This window comes from Harpia harpyja, chromosome 3, assembly GCF_026419915.1.
Source record: "Harpia harpyja isolate bHarHar1 chromosome 3, bHarHar1 primary haplotype, whole genome shotgun sequence".
Lineage (NCBI taxonomy): Eukaryota > Metazoa > Chordata > Aves > Accipitriformes > Accipitridae > Harpia > Harpia harpyja.
Genome location: NC_068942.1, coordinates 40,871,876 through 40,896,956, shown reverse-complemented (window position 1 = coordinate 40,896,956; position 25,081 = coordinate 40,871,876). Strand labels below are relative to the sequence as shown.

The following is a 25,081-nucleotide window of genomic DNA, read 5'->3' as shown; positions in this document are numbered from 1 at the left end:
AAGCACTGAAAAATGAGGACCAAAGGACAACAGGAAAAGGGTTCATGTCTTCTGCCATAATCCACTCAAACATATTTTCAGTCTTGAGTTCTGACAGCACCCAAAGCAGAGGTAGCACTGTCCCTCAAACACAAGGCAGACTCCCTTTCCCATCACCAGGGTCTTTTCCCAGCCTCAATGAATACAGGATTCTTCCACTTCAGTGGGAATACAAGTGGTCTCCAAATGCACTACAGCAAAACTCACCACATCACTGTGTGTTGTGTACAGATTATCCGCCAGACTTTCCAGAGCAAGCCACTTCACTGGCAGCTTGGAGGCACAGCCCTGACGGTAGTAGTCTCCACTGTAGATTTTCTTAGAAAGCCCAAAGTCTGCAACACTCACGTTCATGTTCTCATCCAACCTAAGGGAAAGTTTTCATGACTGAGGAAAGCATTTATTGGCTACCTCAGGCAAAAAAAAAAAAGTTATGTCCAGGGAACTGAGGTATAGAGTTCACCAAGTATTACCCAGAAGGATAATGACTTCATCTACTTGATGACCAATGTGAAATAGTTTAGTGGCTTCAAATCAGTTCCTTGAGACTAACAGGGAGAGAATTAGGACTAAGGAAGTAAGGAAACGGCTATGCTCAGATGGTCTACTCAGTTATGCAAAGTGAACTCAGATACTTTCTGTAGTTTCCAAGATTATCATCAGAGGACACCTGAAGTGCTCACTACTACCTCCAAGGCCTGCACCCTGTATAGGCCATCAAAAAAAATAGGGTGCTTGCCTAGACTGCCTATTACAACTCCTCAAACTAGATCTGCAACATCTTCTCTCCAGGCCTGGTTAATGGTCTGAATTGCTCTGTCACCCACTTAAACATAGACATGTCAGTAAATAGTGCACGTAAGGCCCACAAAGACTTCATTCTCCCAGGCCTCATAAAGGACTCCTGGCTTTCCCCAGAAGATGTGCTGAAATAGGCATTCAGCTTCCTCTGGAGGAAGTCTGTATTTTTTAGATGTTTAAAAATAGGAAATCAGTATGGGTTTCTCGTAAATGTCAAAGCAGGCTAACCCATCATTTTTCATTATGACTATCAGGCTCCTGACTGTAAATCTGGACATTCAAATGCCTTTGGAAATCTGTGTCTCATTGCAGATTTTACCAGTTGTCGTGGTTTTGTTCAGAGGCAGAGTTCTGTCTGCCAGAATGAGTTGTTCCTTACTCTGTTCTCAGGGAAGAAGCAGAGTGGAAAAGATAAAAAAGGACTTTTCTTCCCTTCAAAGCAGGCAAGGTAGTTTGGGGACAAGAACAGCAATGTGGGATCACACAGTGTGTTCACCATGCAATTATTTCTAAAGGCATTCTCCACAAGCTTTCAGGGAAATTCTCCATTTCTTATATTGTGATAATCAAGTCCTCAAAATAGATACAAGAAATACAGACTTCAGGCTACAATGAAAGTTCCTTTCTCCTAACACAGCCAAAACCATTCTCTCCTGTTGGTTACATTATATTGCGGAACGAGTAACCCATGCTGATGCACAGCCATTAAAGTGGCTAATTAGAGACACATATTGTAATCAACTCTATGAAACTACATGTGCAGACCAAAGATGGAAAAGTTCCATATAAATAGGGTCTATTTGGAAGCTCAGTGGAACATTAGGAGTTGCTCCCAGCACCACCACACACCCCCAGCCCTGCAGCCATGGCTCCCCTATGCCTATTGTCACTTAAATGCAAAGACCAGCATCCTCAGACAGGACGCCTCCCCATTTCTGTCACATGAAAGGCTTTTCATCCCTCTCTCACTTACTCTGGTCTTTCTGTTCTCTAAAAACTCATGGGTCACTTACATGCAGTTCCGAGCTGCAAGGTCCCTGTGTATGAAATTTTTTGAGCTCAAGTACTCCATCCCACTGGCAATGTCAATCATGAACTTGAGGAGTGTCTGAACAGGCAAATTCTGAAAAAAATAACAGTTTATGTTTTGTTACTGGAAAGTTTCAAGCACGTATGGCAAAATTGTGAGATTTGCTGCTAGCTTACCGAGCAGGGATGGGGGATATAGGGAGGGGATGGAATGCAGGAGTTGGTCCTTAACATGCACGGAATGAAATATTTCAACATCACATCTCACAATTTTCTCTGGTATTAAAATCCAGTCATCTACCAATACCTTTGGGAGACCAACCCTGAACCGACACGAGTACATTCTCTGAAAATCTATATACTCCCAGAAGGAATTCTACAGTAAGACAGACTTACAAAAGGGTTTTCCCCAATTCGTGACATCAGCAGAAAAGCATGAAGGTCTCCATGCTTCATGAAGGGCAGGATCACCATGGGAATTGGGAGACGGCCCTTGGGACGGCTCCGTAGACTGACTCCTAATAAGAACACACATAGCAAAAGAGTTTTAGCAAACAGATCAGTCCCAAGGGGAATCTTACAGGCCACTGTGCCTTTCCCTTACAAATCTGGAGGAAAATGTGCAGTTTTGGTGGGTAGGTTCCATGCTCCAAGCCACTTTGCATGGCTTCAGGCCAGGAGGTGTTGAGATACCTCTAACGCTGTTTACTTTAGAGGCAGTACTAAGTGCCTACTGCCTCTCAGCTCTCCTTGCAGGACCGGCTATAAATATTTCTAGGATCACTCCAGACCAGACACCCTGAAGTCCAGGCTCTGCAGAGCAATCTCCACATTCTGGAAATTGCCTGTGTTCCATTGTGTCCACCCACAAATGTCTTGCTTCTTACTCACTATTTTGGAAAGTCACAATCTCCCCTCCCTCTATTCATCTACCAACCCACCTGTTCACATTTCACAGCAGTTTAGACATTTCTCAGCCAGGCAAACTCTCCCTGTAGGATTTGCAAGAACCAAAGAAATGGCTTAAATAAGAGATGCTTATTAATGGTGTATAAAGGCAAGTGTTGTGAGCACTTACACACACTCCAACTCCCTCTAGGCCTGGGAAGGAGCAAGGCTGATATATGCAGGACTCCAGGCAGCACAGAGCACTAGCACTGCTGTTGGACAGCAGTGGGGGTGAGTATGTGAGGCTGTGTGGGATTGTGCAGGAAAGGGACGTGCTCTGTGGCACAAGCAGCAGCGCTGGCTTACCAATCAGTTTAGTGACATGTGGGTGGTCAAACTCCTTCATACATGCAGCCTCTCGCAGGAACTCCTCAATGTCAGTTGAGGTAAAGATATCCGCTGGAAAAAAAGTGACTGTAAGTTTTCTTCCTTTGTGGGTAGCTCCAAGGGACTTTACAGATAATCAGACACTTGTTCTTTGTGGCACAGCACATCCTCTCAGACCTACACCTAGATGAGCCAGTTTACAACAAAGCAGAGCCTGACACCTTCTCCCAGGATGGGCAGCAGTAAGCGCACATCAGGGACATCTAGTAAATTGGTTCTTGGCAGAGTATAGACCTGCTGATGAGCAGCTCTTTTCTCAGTAAGAACTTTCCTTGGAAGCCATGCAAATCATGTGTGGGTTAAAGATGGAAGAATTAATTAGCTAAAAGGACCTAAACTACAATGTCAGGGAGAGGAGATGTCACATACAATTAAAGAAAATGTTGAAACTGAGGAGATGGCCTGGAGCCCCCACCTGGCACAGCAGACCCCAATTCATCTCTGATAAGGAAGGCATGAAAGATCAACGTTTTTATGTCTCTTAGCATGACTGAGTCTTCTAAGGTGCTAGAGCTAAGATTTCTTAAATAACCACACTACTGGAGAGCTTGGACCAAATTCAACAGTGACATGCATCAACATAAATTTGGAGTAAATTATTTCTCATTGCTATTACTCCAGATTTATGGAAGTATATCAGTATAATCAAGAATTAGCCCAGTGGACTACTTCTTCCACTGCTGCTGCTGAATTTAGCAGGAGTCCTCCAGTCCTGCTGCAAGATCACTCAGACCTGTAGGGGAGTATTCACGTTATCTGCTTTAGGCAAGTAATTTAAGTATGATTCAGAAGACAAAAGTAGATTCCCGTTTAACAGTCAATGGAGAAAGGAAGGTGCCTCTGGAGGGTGACAAGAGAGTTCCCAAGTTAGATGCCTGAAGCTAGATAGTCTGACTACACAAAAACTTTCAAACTGATTATTGTTGAAACTGGATAAAATGATGCAACTTACACTAATGTGGTACTAGTATATTTAGTACGAACTGGTATTCTGTGGCAGCCAAACTCAGCTCGAGATAAGTGTGACTCCTTACATGCAACAGGGGTGAAATAAAATAGATTAACATATATATACATAAATATATGCACATACTTGCTTTGACTTACGCCTATCTATCAATTGCTTTTCCTGTTACAGACTTCAGCCTGATGAACGTGTTAGTTGCCCTTGTTATGTACACTCATCAAATGACAAATCAGAAGGGAGTTTGACTACTTAGTCAAATACGCTTGACTGACATGAGTTAGCTCATTGCTGCATTCAGCCCAAACACTCTTCTGGCTGTCTATGCCACATGATGTAGTGCTGTGTTGAATCAAGCAACTGAATGAGATCCTCTATACACAGAAGAGGCTGTAGCTATGACTTGGTTTTGGTTGCACTCACCACATGCTAGGTGCTGTACAAGCAACTAAGGTGGTATAGGTCCTTCCCTGAAGAGCTTCCACTACAAGACTGACATAAAAGGAGTGGGAGACAACATGGGTAGAGTGGCTGAGTGGGAAGCTCAGAGAGGAGTAAAGAGCATCGGGGGATGTTTGCTGGATAACAGGACAGATAGCATTTAATCTTTCCAAGCTCTCTTAAGTACTTCAGGTAGCCCTGCTCTCACTTACCTTTCAGCATCTTCACTGCCACTTTCTGGAAAGAGCCATCATCTAGCTTCAGTAATGCCTCTCGAACTGACCCAAACTCCCCTGTGAAGTGACCAGAACAGGCAGTGAGGGAACAGCTTCTTGTGAAGAAAGTATGATTCACAACAGGTTCACTCCAAGGGTCACTGGCAAAGAAGCTGAATAACCATAAGAAATACAGCTACCAGCTTCATTTTTCATTCTGCAGTTCCAGCCAGCAGCTTTCAGCATGTGTGCCTAGAAGAGGTAGCACTACCAGTAGACAGAGGCCACTGTGCTGGCAGTCCAGAAGGCAAAGGAAAACAAGAGGAAAAGAAAGCAATCCTCCACCAGATGGATGATGCAGAGTCAGAATATAAGCTGGGATCCCAGGCAGACATTTCTGGGGAAGCCATATCATGAAGGATGAGTCTGAGTGAGGGTCTGGTCAGAGAAGGGGCTATTAGCTGGAGCAGTGAGTGGATGAGTTGGCTGAGGAAGCTCTCAGTGCTGACAGCCGTCAGAGCTGAGCAATGGTGCCAGGACTCAACCATTTGAGACACAGTCAGGCCTTACCTCTCAAAACTCAGGGAATTACTTCTATGAATCACAGCTAACCAGACAAAACATAGAACGCCTACTTGTGTGTGCATGTTATGCTAATTCAGAGGAGGAAGTGTTTACTCTGGTGTGTTCTCTAAGGGAGATAAGAAGAAATGCAACTGGCCAAACCCTCTTCAAATTATTTTAGCCTGGAGTGGCTTTATACCACACCATAACAGCCTCTTTGCATTAGATCTGGCCCTAGATTTGCTCTCCCTGATTTTGTAACGGCTTACCCCACCCAAAATGCATTAGTATGAGGAACTCTGGTACTGAAAAGAAGGAAACAAAATATGGCACTCAGGACACCTACCCCAAAAGCATTATCTTTCCACTAGCTTTTCACCAGTGTCCTTCACTACTTACTGTATGGCACATGCTTATTTCACAATAACGACGAGCAGTGGGTCTGACCACAAAAGAGGAAAATGGGAAGGAGCAAAGGCATTTTGTACTGCTTCCGTATCATGGAGCTGTTGCTCAGCTGTAGAGTCAGCAGAGCCCAAGATAACGCAGACATACCATCTTACAATCTGTATGCTGAGCATGGGGTTGTGGGAATGGGGCTGACAACACACACCAGATCCCGCCAGCTAGCATCCTCCTACCAAGGCCCCACTGCAGCCAATTTCCACTTTGTTATCTCTCATGGGGACAGCCCAGAAGGGTTGAAGCAGGATCCCAGAAACTGGCCAAGAGCTGACACTCACAAACAGATGACACATGTGTTTAATTACTTAGCATCGTTAAACCTTCTGAGACCACTTCTGCAGGAAGGTCATCTTCCTGCTCAGAAAGAAACACATTTGTTCTAGGAGGGATGGAGCAGAAGAAAGCTCCCAGTGGGAAAGGGACAAAGAAAACTGCAATAGAACTAGTCTTATAGAGAAAAAGGAAGCCAAACACTTCAGCTTCCTTTTGCTTAGGACCCCTGACTTATGCTTCTCTCTTAGTTATTGGCTCTATCATTACACGTTTTCACTTATTTCTAGAGATTGCCTTCAGCCTGAGAAGTAGGGAAGGATGATTCACAGTTAGCACGTTGGCCTGCCATTTGGGAAATTTAAATTCAAAACTATCTTTTCACACAGAGTTTCTGGGCCAATATTTTAGCTAAAGTTAAGTGAAAAGCATCCTACCTTTACTCTGCCCATCCCTCCTGACCTGAAAACCTCAGAGAAACGTTAGGAGCACCTGTGTGGGAGGATCCAGATGGAAATCCACAGTCAGAAGAGCTCCTAAGGACCTGAACTAATGAGGACAAATGTCAGCAAAATTCAGTATCTGTTCCAAATGTGTCTCTGTAAGAGCCCAAACTAAAATCTGGACTCAAACCACCCCAGACATTGAGAATATCTGAAACTGAATCAACATTTTTTTTGAGGGGTTGGAGTGTTTGAGGTAGATCACCTCTGTCTCTGTATTGTCTCAGCCCATTTAATACTTGATGCGTGCTTATGTAAATGGAAGGAATTCTATAGCACCACTTTGTTAGTAAAAAGAGCAGAAGTTTAATTGAATATTCCTTTGTTTAAATCTCTGAAAGAAATTCACACACCAGTGAATCAACAGCACGTTGGAAAGCTGAGCATAGACTGCAGTTCACGACTCTGTAGAGCCATATTATAGGAATGGCTTAGCCAATATCCTCTTAGTTATGCTAAACCTTTGAAATGTTTTACCCCAGCGGAAGAGAAAGTTCCATTTAAATTGCCATCTACAAGCAGAAGGAGAGAAAACAGGCTGCTTATAATTGCTTGTCCCTACTCAATAGTAAAGGTAACACAACTGGGACTTACAATGTAAAGCCTTGTTCAGTTTTGGTTCTTACCCTTGCCCAACATTCTTCCCAAGGTGAACTGCTGTTCCTGTATTAGGACATCTTTGAGTTTTGTCTTCAGCTCGTCACTGATCCCTACACTCTCCACTGGAAAAAACACAAAGAAAGAGTCAAATAAGGGATGCTTAAATATTCTGTCACAACATCAAGAGTCACCTCTTCTAATCTCTATCTCCGATCCGATTCCCATACTGTAAGCGGAAAAAACTGAAAAAAACAGAGCTCCCTTCCATGTCCTCTAGCCTCACCACAGACAAGAGGCTAGTAACTTTCAACCACAAGAAAATGTACCAACAGTACTGAAAGGGAGAGGGTGCGGTAACACCACCCTTAAACACACCAAGAGCAACAGGAATACAGAACTATTGTAAATAACGCTGAGAAGACAAAATCCAATCAGAAGGGACACTGACAGACATTGGTTCATACACCTTCATTTAAGTTGATGGAGCTGCACCCGTTTTCAATAACTGGCTCTCAGACTATTTTAAGCACAGTACAAGTCTCACAGTACCTGGCTGAGAGGGTAACATAATGTCCAACAGTTTATGGTCACTAGATTTAATGGAGAGACCTCTAAGCCCAGGGAAGCAAAGTCAAAGACAGCTGGACCATCATCCTAACCCAGCCATGCAGTGCTGCTACAGAGAGCCATGCCCTTGCTGAACCAGGAGACAGAAATGGATCATCTTAACTCTGGCCATTCCCAGGACTTAATCTCCTGTTTGAGAAGTTACTAATTCCTGGCCTTCCAAGACTGATTAATTGGTTCATACTTGTAGCACAGCTCAGCACACTGAGTTTAAAGCATACTGCTAATATTGTCAAGCCATTATTTATCTCACTTTTGCATAATATTACAGTTGAAGGAGTCCCTGTAGTGTGAAACTGGGGCAGGGGAGTGGCGAATTTATGCCTTGCACTAATATACACAACGATTGTAGCTGTAATTAACGAGCACTATGTAATTGGTATGGCAACAGCAATTCTGGCCGTTCACCTCTGCCATCCAGTGTCTAAGCCTCCTTGTAAATTAATCCCATGTTCTCCATGCAAAAACATCCATTTCAGGGAAAACAAAGGGAGAGCATAGTACATGCATGAACACAGCTTCTCAGGCAGAATCATTCAGGTCATTTTACTTACATGTTGCTTCAATGAGCTCAGGGCCCTCCCTGTTGAAAGACCTGGCAGCTCTGAAATGGACTGCTGGATCCCCTCTGCCAACCACACTGCCAAAGGCATGGCTAGAAGGCAGAAAAGACACACAGGGCCATGATTACATGGGCCATTCGCTTCTAAAAGGGTGTGTTGAACAGCATGGATGATTTCTCACGCCTTGCTGTACAAATACTACAGACTGTTTTGTTAAAGAGGGTGTAGCTGGAGAGGAGGAACAATGGGTTTATGCTGCCTTGCTGATGCACCTAGAGGGGGTGGGAGCGAAAGAGGGGAGTCACTGGGAGAAGTTGCAGGTTGGGGCAGGTTGTAAGAGTCACATAAACAGAGATGCTGCTGTGAGAGGGAAGTCTGGGAGACTCTGAAAAGAATAAGAAGCTTGCTTGCAGCGGGGAGCAACCCACAGCCAAGTGTCAGAGGTGATGGAAAGGAGACTTTCCTTGGAATCCAGAGGGTTGCTAGACTGAAAGCCAGCATGGGATAAAGGGCCCAGCCCATAAGAACACAGAAGATGATTCATCTGTGGGTCTTTTCTCTTTGAATCTTTTAAGCAGCAGTGCTAAGGACTTACAGTTTATATTTCCATATTCTAATAAAGCCCAGATATTGACATAACATTTTTTCTACTCCATTTTTGGTGTTATAATTTTGAAGAAAAGCTAGGGTACTTTCCTGCTAGTCTCTAATCCAGGGTCGCCCCCAAAACTGTGAAAAAACAGTTATCCAAATAAAGTGCCAAAAATACTCAATCCACAATGCTTTTTGAAAAATAATAGTCAGAAACCACACTAGAGGAGAAAGCAAAGATCTTTCTCACCAGCACAAAGAGAACCTCCCTTACCCAAACCGAGTTTCCTTTCTTCTTTTTCGAAGGAGAATAAGAGCCAGGGCAACAGCCGTGACCAGAGCTGTGAGAATGCCTAATGCCACAGGAACCCAGGACGTCCCATAAGGAGGTTGTCTCTGGCCACCTAGATGATGGAGAAAACACCAGTCAGGAAACAGAAGACTGTCAATGGTAAACAGAGCATACTGAGATATTTCTTCTTTTTGCTTTTAAATGGAAAAGCCATGCTGCTGGATCTGGCGTACACAGTGGATCATTGTAGACTGGAATTTGGCACAAACAGCTACTCAGTCAAGCATCAGAAAAGCTGGCTGTTTCACACAGCAAAGGCAGCGCAGATGCATCCAGTTATCAGAACCTATTCTTAGTTTTGAGCCTCAAGAAAGTAAAAGGCGCTGCTTCAGATTATACTACTTTACATGAGCTCATGATCTGGGGTGCTTTAAACTGGAGTCTCAGGACAAAAAGTTTGCTTCATACAAGCATTTCTGGGCAGGTTTCACCTTGTCCTGTTTGAGGCAGCCAGCAGAACCTTGACCAGGCTACACAGTACTGCCTGAACGCCGACCAGATAACATTTTGCAAAACAACAGAGAAAGACAATTGCCTCATTGCAATCTGGTTGAAAATATTTGCATTTCCCCTCTCACCCCTCCCACAAAGAGAAGCACCCTGTGGGACATGGTGTTGGTGGTAACTTCCCAATGTTGTTGGTTGGTTGTAACTTCTCAATGTCTCTCTACCAAAGAAAAGGTGAATTTTAAGAAGTGCCCTGCGACTCAAGAACTAAGTTAGCCAGCATGCAGGTTCCAATTCTGGTCTAATATTTGCTCCCAGAATATGTATGCTTTTGACTACAAACTGTCTACAGAAGAAATGGAGATGCTGCCAATCTGAATAAGCTGCCAGGGAAGGAAGATAAGCAATATGGTTATGAATAAAAGAGTATTATCTACGCTTGGCAAACAACAGATAAATTAATCCAATTCCCTGAGAGATTTCTTCTCCAAATACAATTACTAAAGATTAAATGTGAATTTGAATGGGTTTATTAAAATCAGGGATAGCCCTCATATCACCAAATTGTTTAAAAGCAAACAAGAACAGGTAACAGGTCCCTATGCACCTCCTGCATCTTCATGCTCCCTTGCTCACCTTCAGCAGTTGACTGTGCTTTACCAGAAGCTAAGGAAGAATCATCTTTTGACGATTTAAGTAATCCTATTGTGTTATATGTCATAAGAGGATAAGTAAACCTGTCCTTAAAAGAGATTTTAGGTTAATGGGCTGAGATTTGGATGAACCTCTGCACAGACGTATGTGAAAAGGAGTCAGACATCCTTACTGGCAGAGTTCTGGCACAAAAGGCTTCTAAGGCTTGATTACTAGTTACATTGTCAAGCCTCATCCAAGTTTTTAAAGAAGCAATATTAGTCTAATAAACAGGTAGAGCTTAAGGAAACAGAATTCTGGACCACTGAGGAAGCAGACTAGTACTTCTCCACTTAAAACAAATTATCAGAGCGTTAGCACCTATTTTCCAGCATCTTATCTCCTTCAGCAACTCACATATTCTTTTCCCACCCAGAAGGCTTTATAGGCTCTGGGTTGTATGATACTCCCTCTTGCTGCACCTTTTGACCCAGCCTTCAACACTGCTTATGAGGGAGAGGGATCAGAAACAGAAGTGGAATGAAAAGACAAGAAAAGGTAACTCCAACCATCTGCACAATTCCCAAGCCAATCACTTGGGCTGTTCCTGCCAAACAATCAGGGTAGAAACAATTAACAACACTGATGTAAAAGGTCCTCTCTGATAGTTAACGATAAGGTTTCCTTCCCCCTGTGGTGAGACAAACCTCTCTCTGCCTGTTTTTCTAGTCTCTCACTGCTAGCTGGCCTGGTGAGAAAGCAGGGATTTAGGTCTGGGGGGGTTCCTCCAAGAGAAGGATGGATGAAAACAAAAAACAAAACTAAATTACTCTCCCTGTTTCTAAACCGCTATGAATCAGGAGCCCATCCAGCAGTTTATAGCAAATGTGTCAGAAATAGAAAAGAATGTTGAAATTCACTGCTTCTCTTCTGCTGCCCCACAGATCATTGCTTCCCACTCATGCCACTGAGCTATAGAGGATGGCTGCAGCCCAAGTAAAGACTGAGTTGCCTCTCCCCCAACTCTGTCTCGCTCCCATCTCCTGCAGCCCCCTTTTCCAACTGGCATATGCCTTAAGACTGCACAAGGCAGAGAGAAGACAGTATTATTAGATGAGCTTAAATGATTATTTAGAAGTCTTTTGACAATGAAAGAATCCCTTTTATTTCTGTAGCAGGTTTTATATTACAAAGGCGTGCAAAGAACGTAATCCAAGAGTCTTTTCCTGCATAAAATCATAAAGATTACAGATAGGAAAAAAGCTATTAGACAATTCTGTTCCCCTCTCTGCAATGAAAGAGAGAGGTTTCTACTGAGAGTGTTTCTGAAAATATTAAAACAATCTTTGTTAATAGTGCACAAGATCTCTGCATAAGCAGAGTGGAGCTCCCACTAGCTTTGCTGTGATGACAAATACGACTTAAAGTTTATACAAGCTTAGTCATCCTTACTGCCGCACTGGGAGCTGGTCAGAAACCACCCCTGGCATTTCTCACATAAAGCAACCAGTGCCAGTTTGCTATTTTAGGAAAGGAAGTGACTTATATTTTCTATCAGGCCTCAAACAAAACTGCAGTCTTTCTGCAGCTCTGCTGTTTAAGGCCTGTCAGTGTTTTCACAGTGAACCTTTATTTCCAGCCTGTTATGCTTGTGAAGAAATATATGTGCTTTCAGACAGCATTTGGCCAAAACAAGCACCATTCCTGGTGCTACTTTTTTTGAAGTGGTTTGTAAATAAAAACAAACAAACATATTGTGTGTTCAGGATTATCCCATTTCAGGTTCCTGTAAAATGCAAACCCTATACATTCCCTGGGGCTTCTTGCCAGTGCTGGCCATTTTCCAAAGGGATCTTCTAGTCCTTTCAGGTACTTTTCTCTGTATTTGGGTGCCACAGAAAATACCTGAGCAAAAAGCAGGAGAAAAAACATGGATGGAGCTGACGCCCAACCTCTAGTAGAGTCAGCTCTGGACCTCCGCACTCCTTCACTCTGCTTTCAATAATTTGAGGGCTTTGATCCCACAGTGACTGCGTGCTCACACATAACCATCAGTACCGACTTCATCACAGGAACTGGGTTGCCAAAGAGCCTTTCTGAGTAACGTGCACATTAAAGGCAGCATTAGATACACTACTGCAAGAAAGGCTACAGTTCTCTCCTGGCTACTATGCCCCTATCCCCCACCTCCTGCTTGTCTTGGAACCCTACTCTGGGTTCACCCTGCCATGCCTAAGTGTGGAGGGATCAGGAGGGATCAATGTCCATGTGATTCCTCAAAAGCCATGTGGGAAGAAAAAGCAGCAGGTGGGTCAGCATCAGCAATTAGACATTGCTGTCTCGTCCTGCCACAGGCGCCGGAAACAAAACCTGAGGAGACTGCGGGATTTTTGCATGATCGTACCTCACTGACTTCTTATCACCAATCTGTATTTTTATTCAGAACATATTCCTCTTAGTTGTTTTACAGTTTCCTTCACAAGCAACATTCTTCTCTCCCATCTCCCCATCTCCCCATATATCATCTTGCCCTTCTCCATAGCCTGACTCCCATTTCCTATTCACTGTGAAATACAAGCAGCAAGCAAACCTGCACAGATGAGCCCAACTGCCCTTTATCACTAGGAATGCACTCCACACATGCATGTTGTTTGCTCCCAACAAACCCTTCCACGTGGTCCAGATTGCATGGTACAGCTTCTGTACCATCATCTCCCTCTTCTACCAGTAGCTCAGCTTTTCCATGGAGAGCGCTAAACTGGTTTAATATAAACACATTCAGTAAAACCATCACAAAACCCCCCATGGTTTCAATCAGGCTCAACTGAAACTAGTCAGGAATGGCTTCAAATTAAATCAAAGAAGAGCACCTATGTTAGAGAAGTTTTATGTCACATTTACTCTTGTAAATTTACATGAGTAAATGTGCGTGGCTTAAGCCTGAATGAAGGACTTCAAACCTTCATTTGCACCTTTTCTATTATGCCTCCCCTTGCCCTGCTCTGCACTAAGCACAGCAAAAGCCTGTTAAAGAAGACACGGTAGTGGCCAGAAGCTGTTTTGTTTCTATCAACTCTTTAAATATTATTTAATTTCTACTCTGCTTGATGAAGTGTGCTGTTGTATAAAGCCACGTGGCTCAGTCAGCTGTAAGCACTGTAAGAAGAGTCAGAGAAAAACAGCAGTCCCAGAACTTCTGACTTTTTTCACCCAAGTGAAGGGAAGGCAGTGGACACTCACCCATGACCTCTTGGGCCTCAAGCAGGAAGAGGTCACTCCAGGGCCCGCACCCTGCAGAGTTCAGCACACACACCCTGATGATCAGGTCTTTGAGAGGATTCCACGCTGTGAGATTAGCTTTTGTATCCTGTACGATCATCTCCCCCTGAGAGCAAATGGCAACAAACTGTAAGCTAACTGTACGCTGTCTTAAAAGGAATCTAGTCTAAAACCTCACCTTTAAAACTAAACCAAAACGTTACTGTGTACTTCATTGGTGCTATAACAGGCGTTGGGAGTTGTGACTCCTGTGTCCTAGTCTCAATTTTGCCACTAACTTGGGCTGTCATCTTACGTTTCTCTTCCCCAAAATTGCTAAGAGTTTCCCAGGGCATAGGGAAGATACGAGGTTTAATGATTTCCTCCTTTGAGGTCCTTCCATGAAAGTTGCTATAGAAATGGGTTTTTTCCTGCTATTAAAAGACACACCTCCTTCTTGTGGTTTAAACACAAAGATGCACTAACACACTGCACAGCATCTGACAGTTTTAATCCAAGGGAGGAGTCTGTCTGTTTTAACTTGTTGACCAAATCCCAAATGGCTGCTGAATTTCATGGCCAATTTTCACTTAGGATGGCAAGGCCAACATATTTTCAGTAATTTTGTGGGTCTTAATACACATCATTTGCAGTAAACCCATGAAGATTTGTCTGCCACCAATGACACAATGTAAATTCAATGGAAACTCAAAATATCGTCATTCAAAGTCAATGATGCTGACTAGTATGAAATGGGTCATGCAAAAAAGGAAACAAGTCTCTTTTCCCCCTAGCTGTCTATTATTACAGGCTTGTTCATCATTAATAAGCACTGGATAAATACATATTAAGAAGTGAGAAACCATAAGAAATGCTGTGAACTTCAAAGGCGGATAGATACCTGGGAAAGGTCAATGTTGAAGAACAAATGAAAGGCCTTCTACCCTGACAGGGTCATTTCAACTCCCTACATAGTGTAAATGAAATAAAAGAATCCACAAACTTCTTTCTGTGATTTACAGTATAACTCATTCACTTGTTAAATACACCTCTGCTGCCAGTATTTGGAAAGCCAAGTCCCAGTCAGAGGAGAGAGAAAGCCCAGATCCTGCACTGTCTGAGCTGCCTTTGGGACAGCAGTAGAAAGAAGCAGAGACTAACTGAACTCTCTCTCTGTTGTCTTTGTTGTACAAGGAACGGCAGAGAACTGGTCTGTCTGCACATGAATGTTCAAGTGTAGGAATTCTGGATATGCCAGTAAGGGAGAAATGGGTCTCAATCTTGAGGCCAAATACTGAGGAGATTTTACGAATCAGAATAGATCCATTTACACAAAAGCAATGTCAGCAATCTAGTCCCCTGGTATGGATAAGGGATGAGGGACCCTAATGCCTAGAAAATTTAATATGAACATTCTCCAGCTCTGTGCCCAATGGCTCAGTTCCCCTCTTGATCTGTTACCTGAGTTACATTATCCTGAATCCACTCCAGCCTGTATCCCAGGACATTTTCTTTCAGCACATCTGGAGCCACACCTTCCCACTCCAAAATCAGACCAGGATCTCTTTGGATAACATGGATATTTTGTGGCGTGCTGCTTGGAGCTGAAAGCAGAGGACAGAACACAATCACCCTATGCAGGAAAATAAGGCACTATCCACACTGAAAATGGCTGAAAAGACAGTTTCACCCTCTTTCCTGAGATCAGCTGGAAGAGAAAGCGTGAGTGGAGAGAACAACTTCTGCAAGCCACCAGCACTACGTTTGCTTCAAGTGGAGAAGATGAGGTTGGTCAGCATCTCTTGTTTCCTTCTGAGACCCCAAGAATCTCAGAGAGTGAATGGGACATATGCCCAGCATATAGAAGCCCCATGGCTGGATCAACTTGCGTATCATGCATCATTGCTGTCAACCACATTTGACGGCATATTATTATTTTACATTAGGTGTTAGGAGACCCTTAGAGTGGACAAGCAATCTGACAGTGTAACATTTCCTGCGTTTCAGAATTAGCAGGAGGAGTTCAATGAAGTTTATCATCACCTCTTTTTCAGATTCAGAACTGCTTTCCTGTTCTTGTCTACTATCTGCTTACCAAGCTCCAAGGTCTGGAAATAAACCCTGTCGGTGAAAGGGGAGCTGCCCATCTCATTGCTGCACTGCACACGAACGCTGTAGTTGGTGGAATGCTTCAGGCCTTGCATACCATAGGCAAAGGGTGGCACCGGGCTGACTTCAGTGGAGACCTCCTGGCCGCCTGGTGACTCAGCTACCTGTGCCAAGAGTGAAATGGAGAAGACTGTTACCGTAAGCCATATGACTAACGGGTCCACAGGGATAAGAATCCATTTCATGGTTAGTTTAGGAATGTGTAAGAATAGATATGGTACCAGTGGTGTTTAAGATACTGAAAAGGGAGTTGTCAAACTAAGAATCATGACCCACGCCTTTATTTGGTTTAAGTGACATCACTCTCCTAACTCTGGCAATACAACAATTTTCCACCAGCTGAAAATTTGGTTCCATATTTTAAAACATTTCCTTACCTATGTCACAAATTCTACAGCTGATTGTCATTTCCTTTAAAGAAAACTATATGTGCTTCTTGCTTTGAGTGACAGCAGCTGGCTTCTGAGGCTTGTCTCAATTTGGGCAATGAAAATTGGTAGATCAACTTCCCTGTTGCCTAGTGTCACCTTTTTCTCAACTCCTTTTTCAGAAGTTTGTATATTTTCAGTTTTGTAGTGGATTAAAGACATGGTAGACACTGGTGGCTTGGTTCAACTAAACTGTTTCAAATCAAAAGGAAAAGAAACTTTTTACCACTCCTGCAACTCTTCTTTTTTTTGTTTTCGCCAAATCTGAACTTTTAAGCAACATGAATGTCAATTTAAATCTGGTATCACTGTGTGCTTTTAATGCACAGGCAGATTCAATGTTCCTGCTTTTGTACTGACAATAGCAGAAATCACTGCATAGCTCCCAGGCTCAGCCCATCTTTCTTCTCAAGTGCATATGAAATTGCAAAGCTGGAAGTAAAAGCAAGGTGTACTGACAAAGGTGAAACCCTCATGTGGACCTTATATTCTTTACATAGCAGTCTTTCGCTCTTTCTCACTACCCTTCTGCTCATTCTCATGCATACTTTTGGCCCACTGATTTATTTGGCTAATGAAAAGGAAGAATCTCAAGTTTCCTTAATAGAAAAGCATATTGTTGTCATTATCAGTGTCATTCAAAGCAGGAAAAAACCCAAGCAGACTTTTGTGTAAAACCCTGTCGGTTTGATGATGTGTTTCTGTTCAAGAGTCTGAAGAGTCAGTGCTCTTATGTCTGTCCCCTTTATGCCCTGGAACATGATTTGTGTTAGGTCAGTGAACACGGCGATTCTCTACCCTGTACCCAGAAGCAATCTGCCTGTCTGACCATTGTGCTTTTGGGGCACCTGCTGCAATTCCTGAGTGCCAGAAAACCACAGCCAAGTTTCAATCGCCCTTCTCTTTCTGGGAGGCTCTGAGCAGAAGTGCAATCATGAGGAGCCAGGAGCATGTGCATTTTTACACGGAAACATGGGTCAATGTCTCTCACAAAATCTCTCAATGTGGGAGACAGAGGACGCACAGCTTTCTGTCAGTGGAGGGTTATTGCCAAGTTACCCTGCTCCCAGATCCAAACGCAGGAACTTTGTCCTCCCCAAATAGAACAGAAAAGGCTTAGAAAAGGGGTGAGAAACTGCTGAGTGGACAGAAACTGAGCTGCTCTGATTCAGCCTCTTTTCCACATGTCCCATCCTCCCCACCCCTGCCCCTGCCAAAAGTAAGAGGGGGAACTCAAAACCCAGGGTGATTAGCATTGCAGCATGCAAGCCAGAGAGAATAGGCTGTTCCAACTGGAGATAACTGGTATTGTAAAACAGAGGAAGAAAACCATTTTCAACTGTGAACAAGAACAGAACCAGCAACAAAACCCAGAGACTGGGGCCAGCTATATTCAGGCATTCTTTCCACCAGTGAGTTAAAACAAGATGATGGTTTCTTTTACTTTATGAAAGGGAACAAGCATGAAAGCATGAAATCTCTGGTTTGCTCCCCACATAAAAAGAAGACTGCAAGCAAATTAGCTAGGCTGCTTCCAGCATACCTTGTGTTTATAATCCTCTACATAGTTGGCAACACCCCACAGAAATTCCACTCCAGCTCACATTGCTGCTGTAATCAGGTAGCGAAAGCATTAGGGGCCCAATATTCACACCTGGCAGATAAATCCACGAGGAATGTGCCTAGCTGTGTTTGCACGGCCTGCTTCCAGGAATCACCATTTCTTTTTGACACTTGGTTACCAGCTGTTTGATCTGATTTTACATTTAAGCGTGCAATGCTAGAAACTAACTCTGCCTGAAGTTGGACATGTACCATTGTTCCCAGGAACCTAGAGAAGCAGTCCAGTTTTTCAGAGATGTAAGCACTCAGCACACAGTAGAGCTAAAGGACATTATTACCCTTCATTTTATGGGCAGAATTGGTCTTTGACAATGGAAAACCAATCATGATTTAGAGGCAGGGCTTAAAATTACTCTGAAACATGCAAATAGGCCTGACTTTGTATCAAAAAGCCCAATCTGTCTTCTGTCTCCATCATTCCCACCTTTCCTGTACCAGATCCTACACTTTGCAAGCTCCTTATCCCTTGGGCTTACTGGTATGTCTGGATGCCAGCATTTCCTCTGGCACTGCAAAGCACAGGGCTGAGCTGGCATGGGAGTCACAGGTCACTGCACTGCACTGGAGCAAGTTACCACGGGCCAGCTGCTCCACGCTAGCAGGACGTGTGAGCACCCTGCAGCTACTCAAGGGCACTTCCCATAGGGTGATGTGTGCTTCGTATGTGCTGCAGCTAATAGTCTGCATGGAGTAGCTGCCACGGAGCAACTGATGTGATAACCTGCTGGGAGGGAGAATGGTGCCAGTCTCAAATTCTCAACTGGACACTTCATGCTCAAAACTTCATGCCCTGCTCTTTGGCACCTATATATGCCCTGAGTTGCACCCTGTTATGTTTCCATGTTTTAAAACTGTGGAATAAGAATTCAAACACTGCCACAAAGCAGTTAGGAGAGCAAAAGATGGCCCATGCAATGTTGTGACTCAGGGGAGTCCCATTCTTCATGCAGGGCAGGGGACAATCCAGAGGGGTCATACCTGAAGAGTGCAAGAATGGAGGGGTGCGCGGCCATCAAATCCTGGCACCCAGACCACGCTGGCATTGCTGCTGGTGACTTGGCTTACAGTTACATTGAGAGGCGGGAGAGGCATGGCTATAAAGGAAACAAAGAGACCTTTCAGTATACACAGAACTGAGCAGGTATTCACATGGAAATGGCAGAGGCTTGAGGCTAGAAATTATGCAATGAAATCACTAACAGAAATGGCACAATATCACAACTTTAGAGTGTCCCTGACTGTTGTGAATGAAATTATTATTTTAACATTGAACAAGCTATTGGCATCCATTCTTTAACAGTCCAGCATACTTGCTTGATGCATACAGGCAGCAGTTGACCTCTTTGATAGCAATGCCAGTGAGTGATGTTTACACCTTCGCTACTCAGCCCTCTTCCCTGCCCCCTCCATTGCAAGGCATGACCCAGCCCTGCACACACAATTGCCTGTGGTCCTACATTGTGAACCAAATCAGGGCTTTAAAATCCCTCCCCTGGTTCTCAGTCCAGCCCCCAAAACCAGCTCTGCCAGCACAAGTTGCAGGGTGGTTTGCTGTAGTGACCCGAATACCCTGCAGCTAGATTTGCAGTAGACTGCTTCTTGCTGTGAAAGCGCTGCCTCCAGGTGTCCACTACAAACTCTTCCTGAAACACCCTGGGACGGAGCCTGGACTGAAAACTGTGCCTCCTTCAGCCTTGGGATGAATAAACTCAGAAAGCACTGTTCTGTAGAGGGGCAATTCGAGGCAAAGGGAGAGCCTGTTCCATGGTTGATACCACTCTACAAATTAAGGGCAGAGCCAGGAACAAAATCAGAATTCCCAGACTAGCCATTTAATCAGATGTTTGTGCTTGCCACCACCACAGAGCAGCACCAGAGCCCTACCCCTCTGCTCTTGCTCTGACCAGACACCTCCATTACTGCAGGGGCCTCTTGCTGTCGCATTAACCTGAACTCTTTGGCTTCCTTTCAGGATCCTCAATGCTTCCCTTTGCCTTCTCTTTTCCTCCCACTGTAATACCACATAGTTACTTCCTATTCTTCCCGATATACCCCTCACCATCTCTTTTTCACTCCTGAGTCTCTCTTTTTATTGAGGCACCTCGCTCCTGAAAAAATTACCAACTTCATGAATACTAACCTTTCCCCTGACCTTTTGCTCATTTAAAAAAATCCTATGTTGCTGCCATGAGTAATACTTTTCCTGCAGCACCTCAACAAATTGTATCCTCAGGAGTCCTCTTCCAAAAACCCAACAGTCCTCAGGACAAGGCTCTGCCTACACACCAAATCTTCCACCTCTCCTGAGCTGTATCCAGTGGAAAGCAGCAGTGGAAATATAATTGCAAACCAGGATTCCTCCAGCTGCATCTTCTACTCTGCCAGAGAGCACCTTTGTCTCTCACTGCACTGAGGACAACCACAGTACTACCTTTGGCATCTCCACAGGGCCATCTTGCAGGAGAAATGCAAAGACCAAAGCCCCCTCCCAGGTTTCTACAGAGGGCCTACAGGAGAGGATGGGGCAGGGAATAGATAGTGTCACAGATTAACCCTATAAAGCCTTTGTTGTCTGGTTAACTAATTACCAGGACCCAGGGCAGGGAGCTGCCACCTAGATAAGAACAGTGTGCGTGGGTGGGAGGTGGGGCAGCAGAGCATGGGTCTGGGATGGAAGATGGGCAATGAGTTCTTTGCCTTTCAGTGAAAGGTCTTTGTGAGTTAACTGAGACTTTTCTGTGTCTTGGTTTCTTTCCCTTTTGATGCTGGGTATTCAGATTTGTAAGCTCTTCTGGGGGTGGGGGAGCTTGCTTTCACTGCTTACTTGGATATCATTGAAACACTGCCCTTAACTCAAGTCTTCTGTAAACACAACTGTAACTTTTGGGTTTAGCAACATGTAATTTTCAACACTGGATGGCAGGCGCAAAGGAGGTGCGGCTATACCACCAGTGAGAATAAATAATCACCTGCTAACACATCCACTCTGTAATGGTGACAGCCACTGAAGAGGGCTGGCTTGCTAGGACCTTCCCCTAACTCTGCAATTTGTAGAAGGGACAGATGCCTCTTCCCATCAGCCGTTGGGAAAAAACTCTGGGTGGCTGTTTCCCGTCATGCTCTGAAACACGGGATACAACCCTGAAAGTCTTAGCCGTACACATGAAGGAGAGCAAAGCCAGTCTGAAAACAGGACCTTGAGTGTTAACATAATGAGAGTTAACTTCCTCTGTGCTTGTAGAGTGGCTGGAACAATGGGGCTTTGTACAGGGCTGGGGACTGTGGGCTACAATAACAGTAATTTTCTGCTTGGATTACACCCAGAACATTGTGGGCACTACAGAGAATAGATAATGAACAACAACAGCAGCAAATAGGAAGAAATGTTAACAGTTTGTAAATGTCCTAGCAAAAATATTTGCCTCTGGAAACACAGAAGAAACAAATTGTTTAATAAATTGTAGAAAGACTTAAGAGTCCTCATTAGCAGATGGATCTGTGTAAGAGAGGAAGGCCCTGATCATGCATGTTCAGACAACTACTCCCAGGAGTAATTTCCTTGAAGTCTACATCTTCATAGGATCAAGGACTAAAACATTATCTGGGCCTGCTACTGTTCCTACTCATGTCCTTGTTAGGAGCTTTACTTTAATTTTAACAGAGGTTGTACTAGATCTTCAAAACTTTTGCTCTTTAGAAGAGTCCCAGCACTTCCCTAAGTTTATAACTACTCTTTTAGATATATCTTTGAGGTATTACAGTTCACACTTTTACAACTACAGCACTGGACTTGCTATCTAAAGCCTGTTTTTTCTCTCTAGAACATGCCACGTACTGATGTAACATTTGCCACAGCACTTAAGCTTGCTCTTCCTCAGCTCTATAAAGTGTGTGGTGGTGACACATCCCTCCAAAATAGGTTGTGTACATTCATTAGCTGATGATTGACCCCTGTGGAGCACTTTTGGCTAAACTTAACTGCTGGGAAATGCAAGAATTCTGAGGCCTTTCCCCCATCATCTTATTAATGGTTTAAAAAAAAAAAAAAATCTGTGTTAACATTAAAAAAAAAGAAAGAAGCTTGTTTATGCTAAATGTTATTTCAGATTATGGCTTGATGAGATTTTTTTTTAAAGCATAATAGCTTTGTGAACTAAATTCTATCCCAGGATAAAAATATCCATAGAAGATATATTCCACAATAACTAATTCCCCTGTGTAGACAAGCCTTCAAGGCAACAACTCCAAACATTTTTAAATTAAGTTATAAATCTTACTAGTCCAGCATACTGCATTCTTGGCACAGCAGTAACCACAATGTCCCGAAGAAAAATACACTGTAAGAGCAGTAGATCTACAGCTGGATTTTAAGCTATCCTTTAATGAACGTTAGCTAATACAACTGTGAGTTCTGATAGAGACATAAATGCTTGCTCTTATTTGTGCTCAGCAATAAGCTACCACTTGGAACAAATGATTTTTGTGACATGCCTCTCCTGGAACTGATAATCATGTCACTTAATGCGCATGAAAGAATGACTAAAAATTCAAATGCAGAAGCATCTCAACATGAAGAGGAGGGGAAGAGCTGATTGCTCTGATTATCCCTATTTCAGTCATCTGGAGGAACAGAGGAAAAGTGACATGAACTTAGGGACTTCCAAATGGCAACTGGTCACGCAAAGGCTAGGAATTACTTGTTTTGAATTAGTTTTTCAAGAACAAAGAATTAAAAAACCAAAATCCATAAAAACAGTGCAGATGAGCAGACTTTACTGGCCACTGGTGATCGCTTTCCTTGTCTTTTTTCAGCATCTAATGTGATGCCAATAGAAGCGAGCAGAAGTAATGGCCTCTTTAGCTCTAACGAGACCCATCTATCTCCAAGAAGGAAAGATTTCCCCAGCTACAGATTTATATCCAGCTTCATCTCTCACAAACAATTTGACTGCTCTGACTCTCTCCTTTTCAAGGAAAAACTGTTACTTGACATCACATTTCCACTCCTGGGTCAGATGTGGTTTATTTTCAACAGCCCAGTATACGGCCCTGCATAGCAAGCGGGAACTGCCATTAGAGCACAAAGCATTGTTTCAGCTGCTGAGAGCTCCAACCAGTGCTGGTTGCTGGCAGCTTTGAGACAACGCCTTGCATTAAGGTGCCCTACTTTTCCTCCCCAAAGAGCAAACCCGAGTCCCTTGCCCATTCTCTTGCACTCTCTCACCTTTAATTTGAACAGTGGCTGTCCGAGATGAAGACAATCCTTTTACGTTGTGAGCTTCGCAGGAGAAAACTGTGCTTTGATTAATACCTGGAAATCAGCCAAGAAAAGGAAAGGAAACACAAACAGCTATGTAATCCAGCTTCAACCTTCAGCAGAATTTCAATTATGTGTGACATGCAGCTCAAGCTGTACAGGCTATTGGAGGGCTGAGCTGGGTGCCAATCCAAGGCACGTGGATTTCAGTGTAATTAACGTGCTAAACACATTTTTAATGGAGAGAGCATGGCAATGTAGAAAACCTTCCATGGGAGCTTCAGAAAGCACTGAAAAAGGAGGATGAATCTGGCAGAACAGCAGCTCACATTGCTCAGTTAGTAATGTCCACTTCTCACATTCTGGTGAGCGTCTTTGGAGCAAGGATCATGCTGAACCATGTGCTTATACAAAGCCCAATGCTCTGGACCTCAGCCTGCCACCGGAGCAACAACCATCTTCTAACTGGGCTATAAGCCCAGGCAAACTTCCAACCAGACACTGCAGATTTCAAGCTAATGCCCACCTGTCCCTCACCTTGCATCAGACTTTTCAAGACACACAAAGGAAGTGGAAGTAAAATGCTACCGCAACAGCACTGAGGCACTTCCTAGGGGTGATACAAGTGAGGATTACGCTCCCTCTCTTCTGTGAGCATCCATCCATCCCACAGGGCCTGAACATGGCATCATACTGATGTCCGGCTGCTCCAAGATGCATATAGGTATTGCTACTTAATCAGAATTGAGACAGATTTGCAAAGCTGCCTGGAGAAGTGTGTCCAGCATACGTTTTCACTTGACTTGGCCCTCAGTTGCCTTACAGGGCTCTAGCTGAGAAAAGTTAAGGACCGACACACTATGGGCACACAGTTTAGGAGGGAAAAAGATTTCAGAGCTGCATGGAGCAGCTTGCACAGTGTCTGTCTTTGCCCTTTGATTCATCTCCCAAGCCCGAGATTAACAGCATTGGGAAGAAGGTGTAGTGGAAGAGAGGAGAGACTGCTATAAAATGAAAGAGCAAGTAGTTTAGCTTCTTCCATTCACCCCAGTGAACGAGAGGAAAATGCTTCCAGCAGGCTGAAGGCCAGGCAGCAGAGCAGAGCAGCACCTGATGTGGTAGACATGTCCCAAAGACAGAACCAAACACAACCCTGCCCTGAGGAAAACACAAAACACACCACAAACCAAGATCTCCTTGCTCTCTCGCACATCGCCAGCACTGCTTTCCAAATACAACAATCCTTTTACCAAACCAACTGCTTGCTGAACCTTCTAAATGTTTGCTTTCTAGCCAGTACTTTACTATTTCAGAATTTGATACTTTCTTTAGCTAGCATTGCTTGTTTTCTTACCAACCATCTTTTTTGGCATGCTTTAGCAATCTGACCATGCAGCTTGTGTCTTGCTGCATTTTTTCTGTTGCAAAGACCTACCCAAGGGACATCCCAAAGAACACTGAAAGGGGCAAAGAAAGGTGCTGCGGATGAATATATATAATAGTAATTCATCTGGAGAATCACTAGGAGCAGATGCGCTTCTTCAGGCCTCCATGCCACTGTCCCAACAATGACAGAAGTTTTGTAAGGCACTGTGGAATGAGTTCAGTGGAAGAAGGGAGACTTATTTTTTATTGTCTTTCCCCTCTCGACTATCAATCTTTTCACGTTCCATTTCAACAGGCAGATTATATCATAAGGGAGCAGGTTTCACTTCCAACTTGGAACAGCATCGAGTGGCTACGTAACAGAGGGAGCAGATGATAAAACCATTGCAAATCACAAACCAGGTTTTGATTTGCATATAAATTAGGTTCTAAGGGAAGGCTTAATAGGATTGCATAGCTCAAAGGATGGCCAAGGATGTACAGAAAGAAACTCCCCCTGGGTGTAACTGTATTAACACTGA

General features: G+C 43.7%; 1 protein-coding gene across 7 annotated transcripts in view; it reads right to left on the bottom strand.

Annotated features, from left to right (window-relative positions):
* The window catches only part of TYRO3 (TYRO3 protein tyrosine kinase), a 44,007-nt gene that overhangs the window by 6,649 nt on the left and 12,277 nt on the right, over nucleotides 1-25,081 (bottom strand). For 6 of the 7 annotated variants that reach the window (XM_052782144.1, XM_052782149.1, XM_052782150.1 and 3 more), the window contains 13 exons: nucleotides 23,142-23,228; nucleotides 18,896-19,011; nucleotides 15,793-15,970; nucleotides 15,159-15,301; nucleotides 13,680-13,824; nucleotides 9,282-9,411; nucleotides 8,408-8,508; nucleotides 7,253-7,348; nucleotides 4,822-4,902; nucleotides 3,124-3,216; nucleotides 2,266-2,387; nucleotides 1,854-1,963; nucleotides 247-406 (listed from right to left, as the gene is read on the bottom strand). In XM_052782144.1, the coding sequence (XP_052638104.1) occupies nucleotides 247-406; nucleotides 1,854-1,963; nucleotides 2,266-2,387; nucleotides 3,124-3,216; nucleotides 4,822-4,902; nucleotides 7,253-7,348; nucleotides 8,408-8,508; nucleotides 9,282-9,411; nucleotides 13,680-13,824; nucleotides 15,159-15,301; nucleotides 15,793-15,970; nucleotides 18,896-19,011; nucleotides 23,142-23,228 (1,562 nt within the window). The remainder of the gene's footprint in view (nucleotides 1-246; nucleotides 407-1,853; nucleotides 1,964-2,265; nucleotides 2,388-3,123; nucleotides 3,217-4,821; nucleotides 4,903-7,252; nucleotides 7,349-8,407; nucleotides 8,509-9,281; nucleotides 9,412-13,679; nucleotides 13,825-15,158; nucleotides 15,302-15,792; nucleotides 15,971-18,895; nucleotides 19,012-23,141; nucleotides 23,229-25,081) is intronic. The other variant, XM_052782146.1, reaches the window with a different exon arrangement.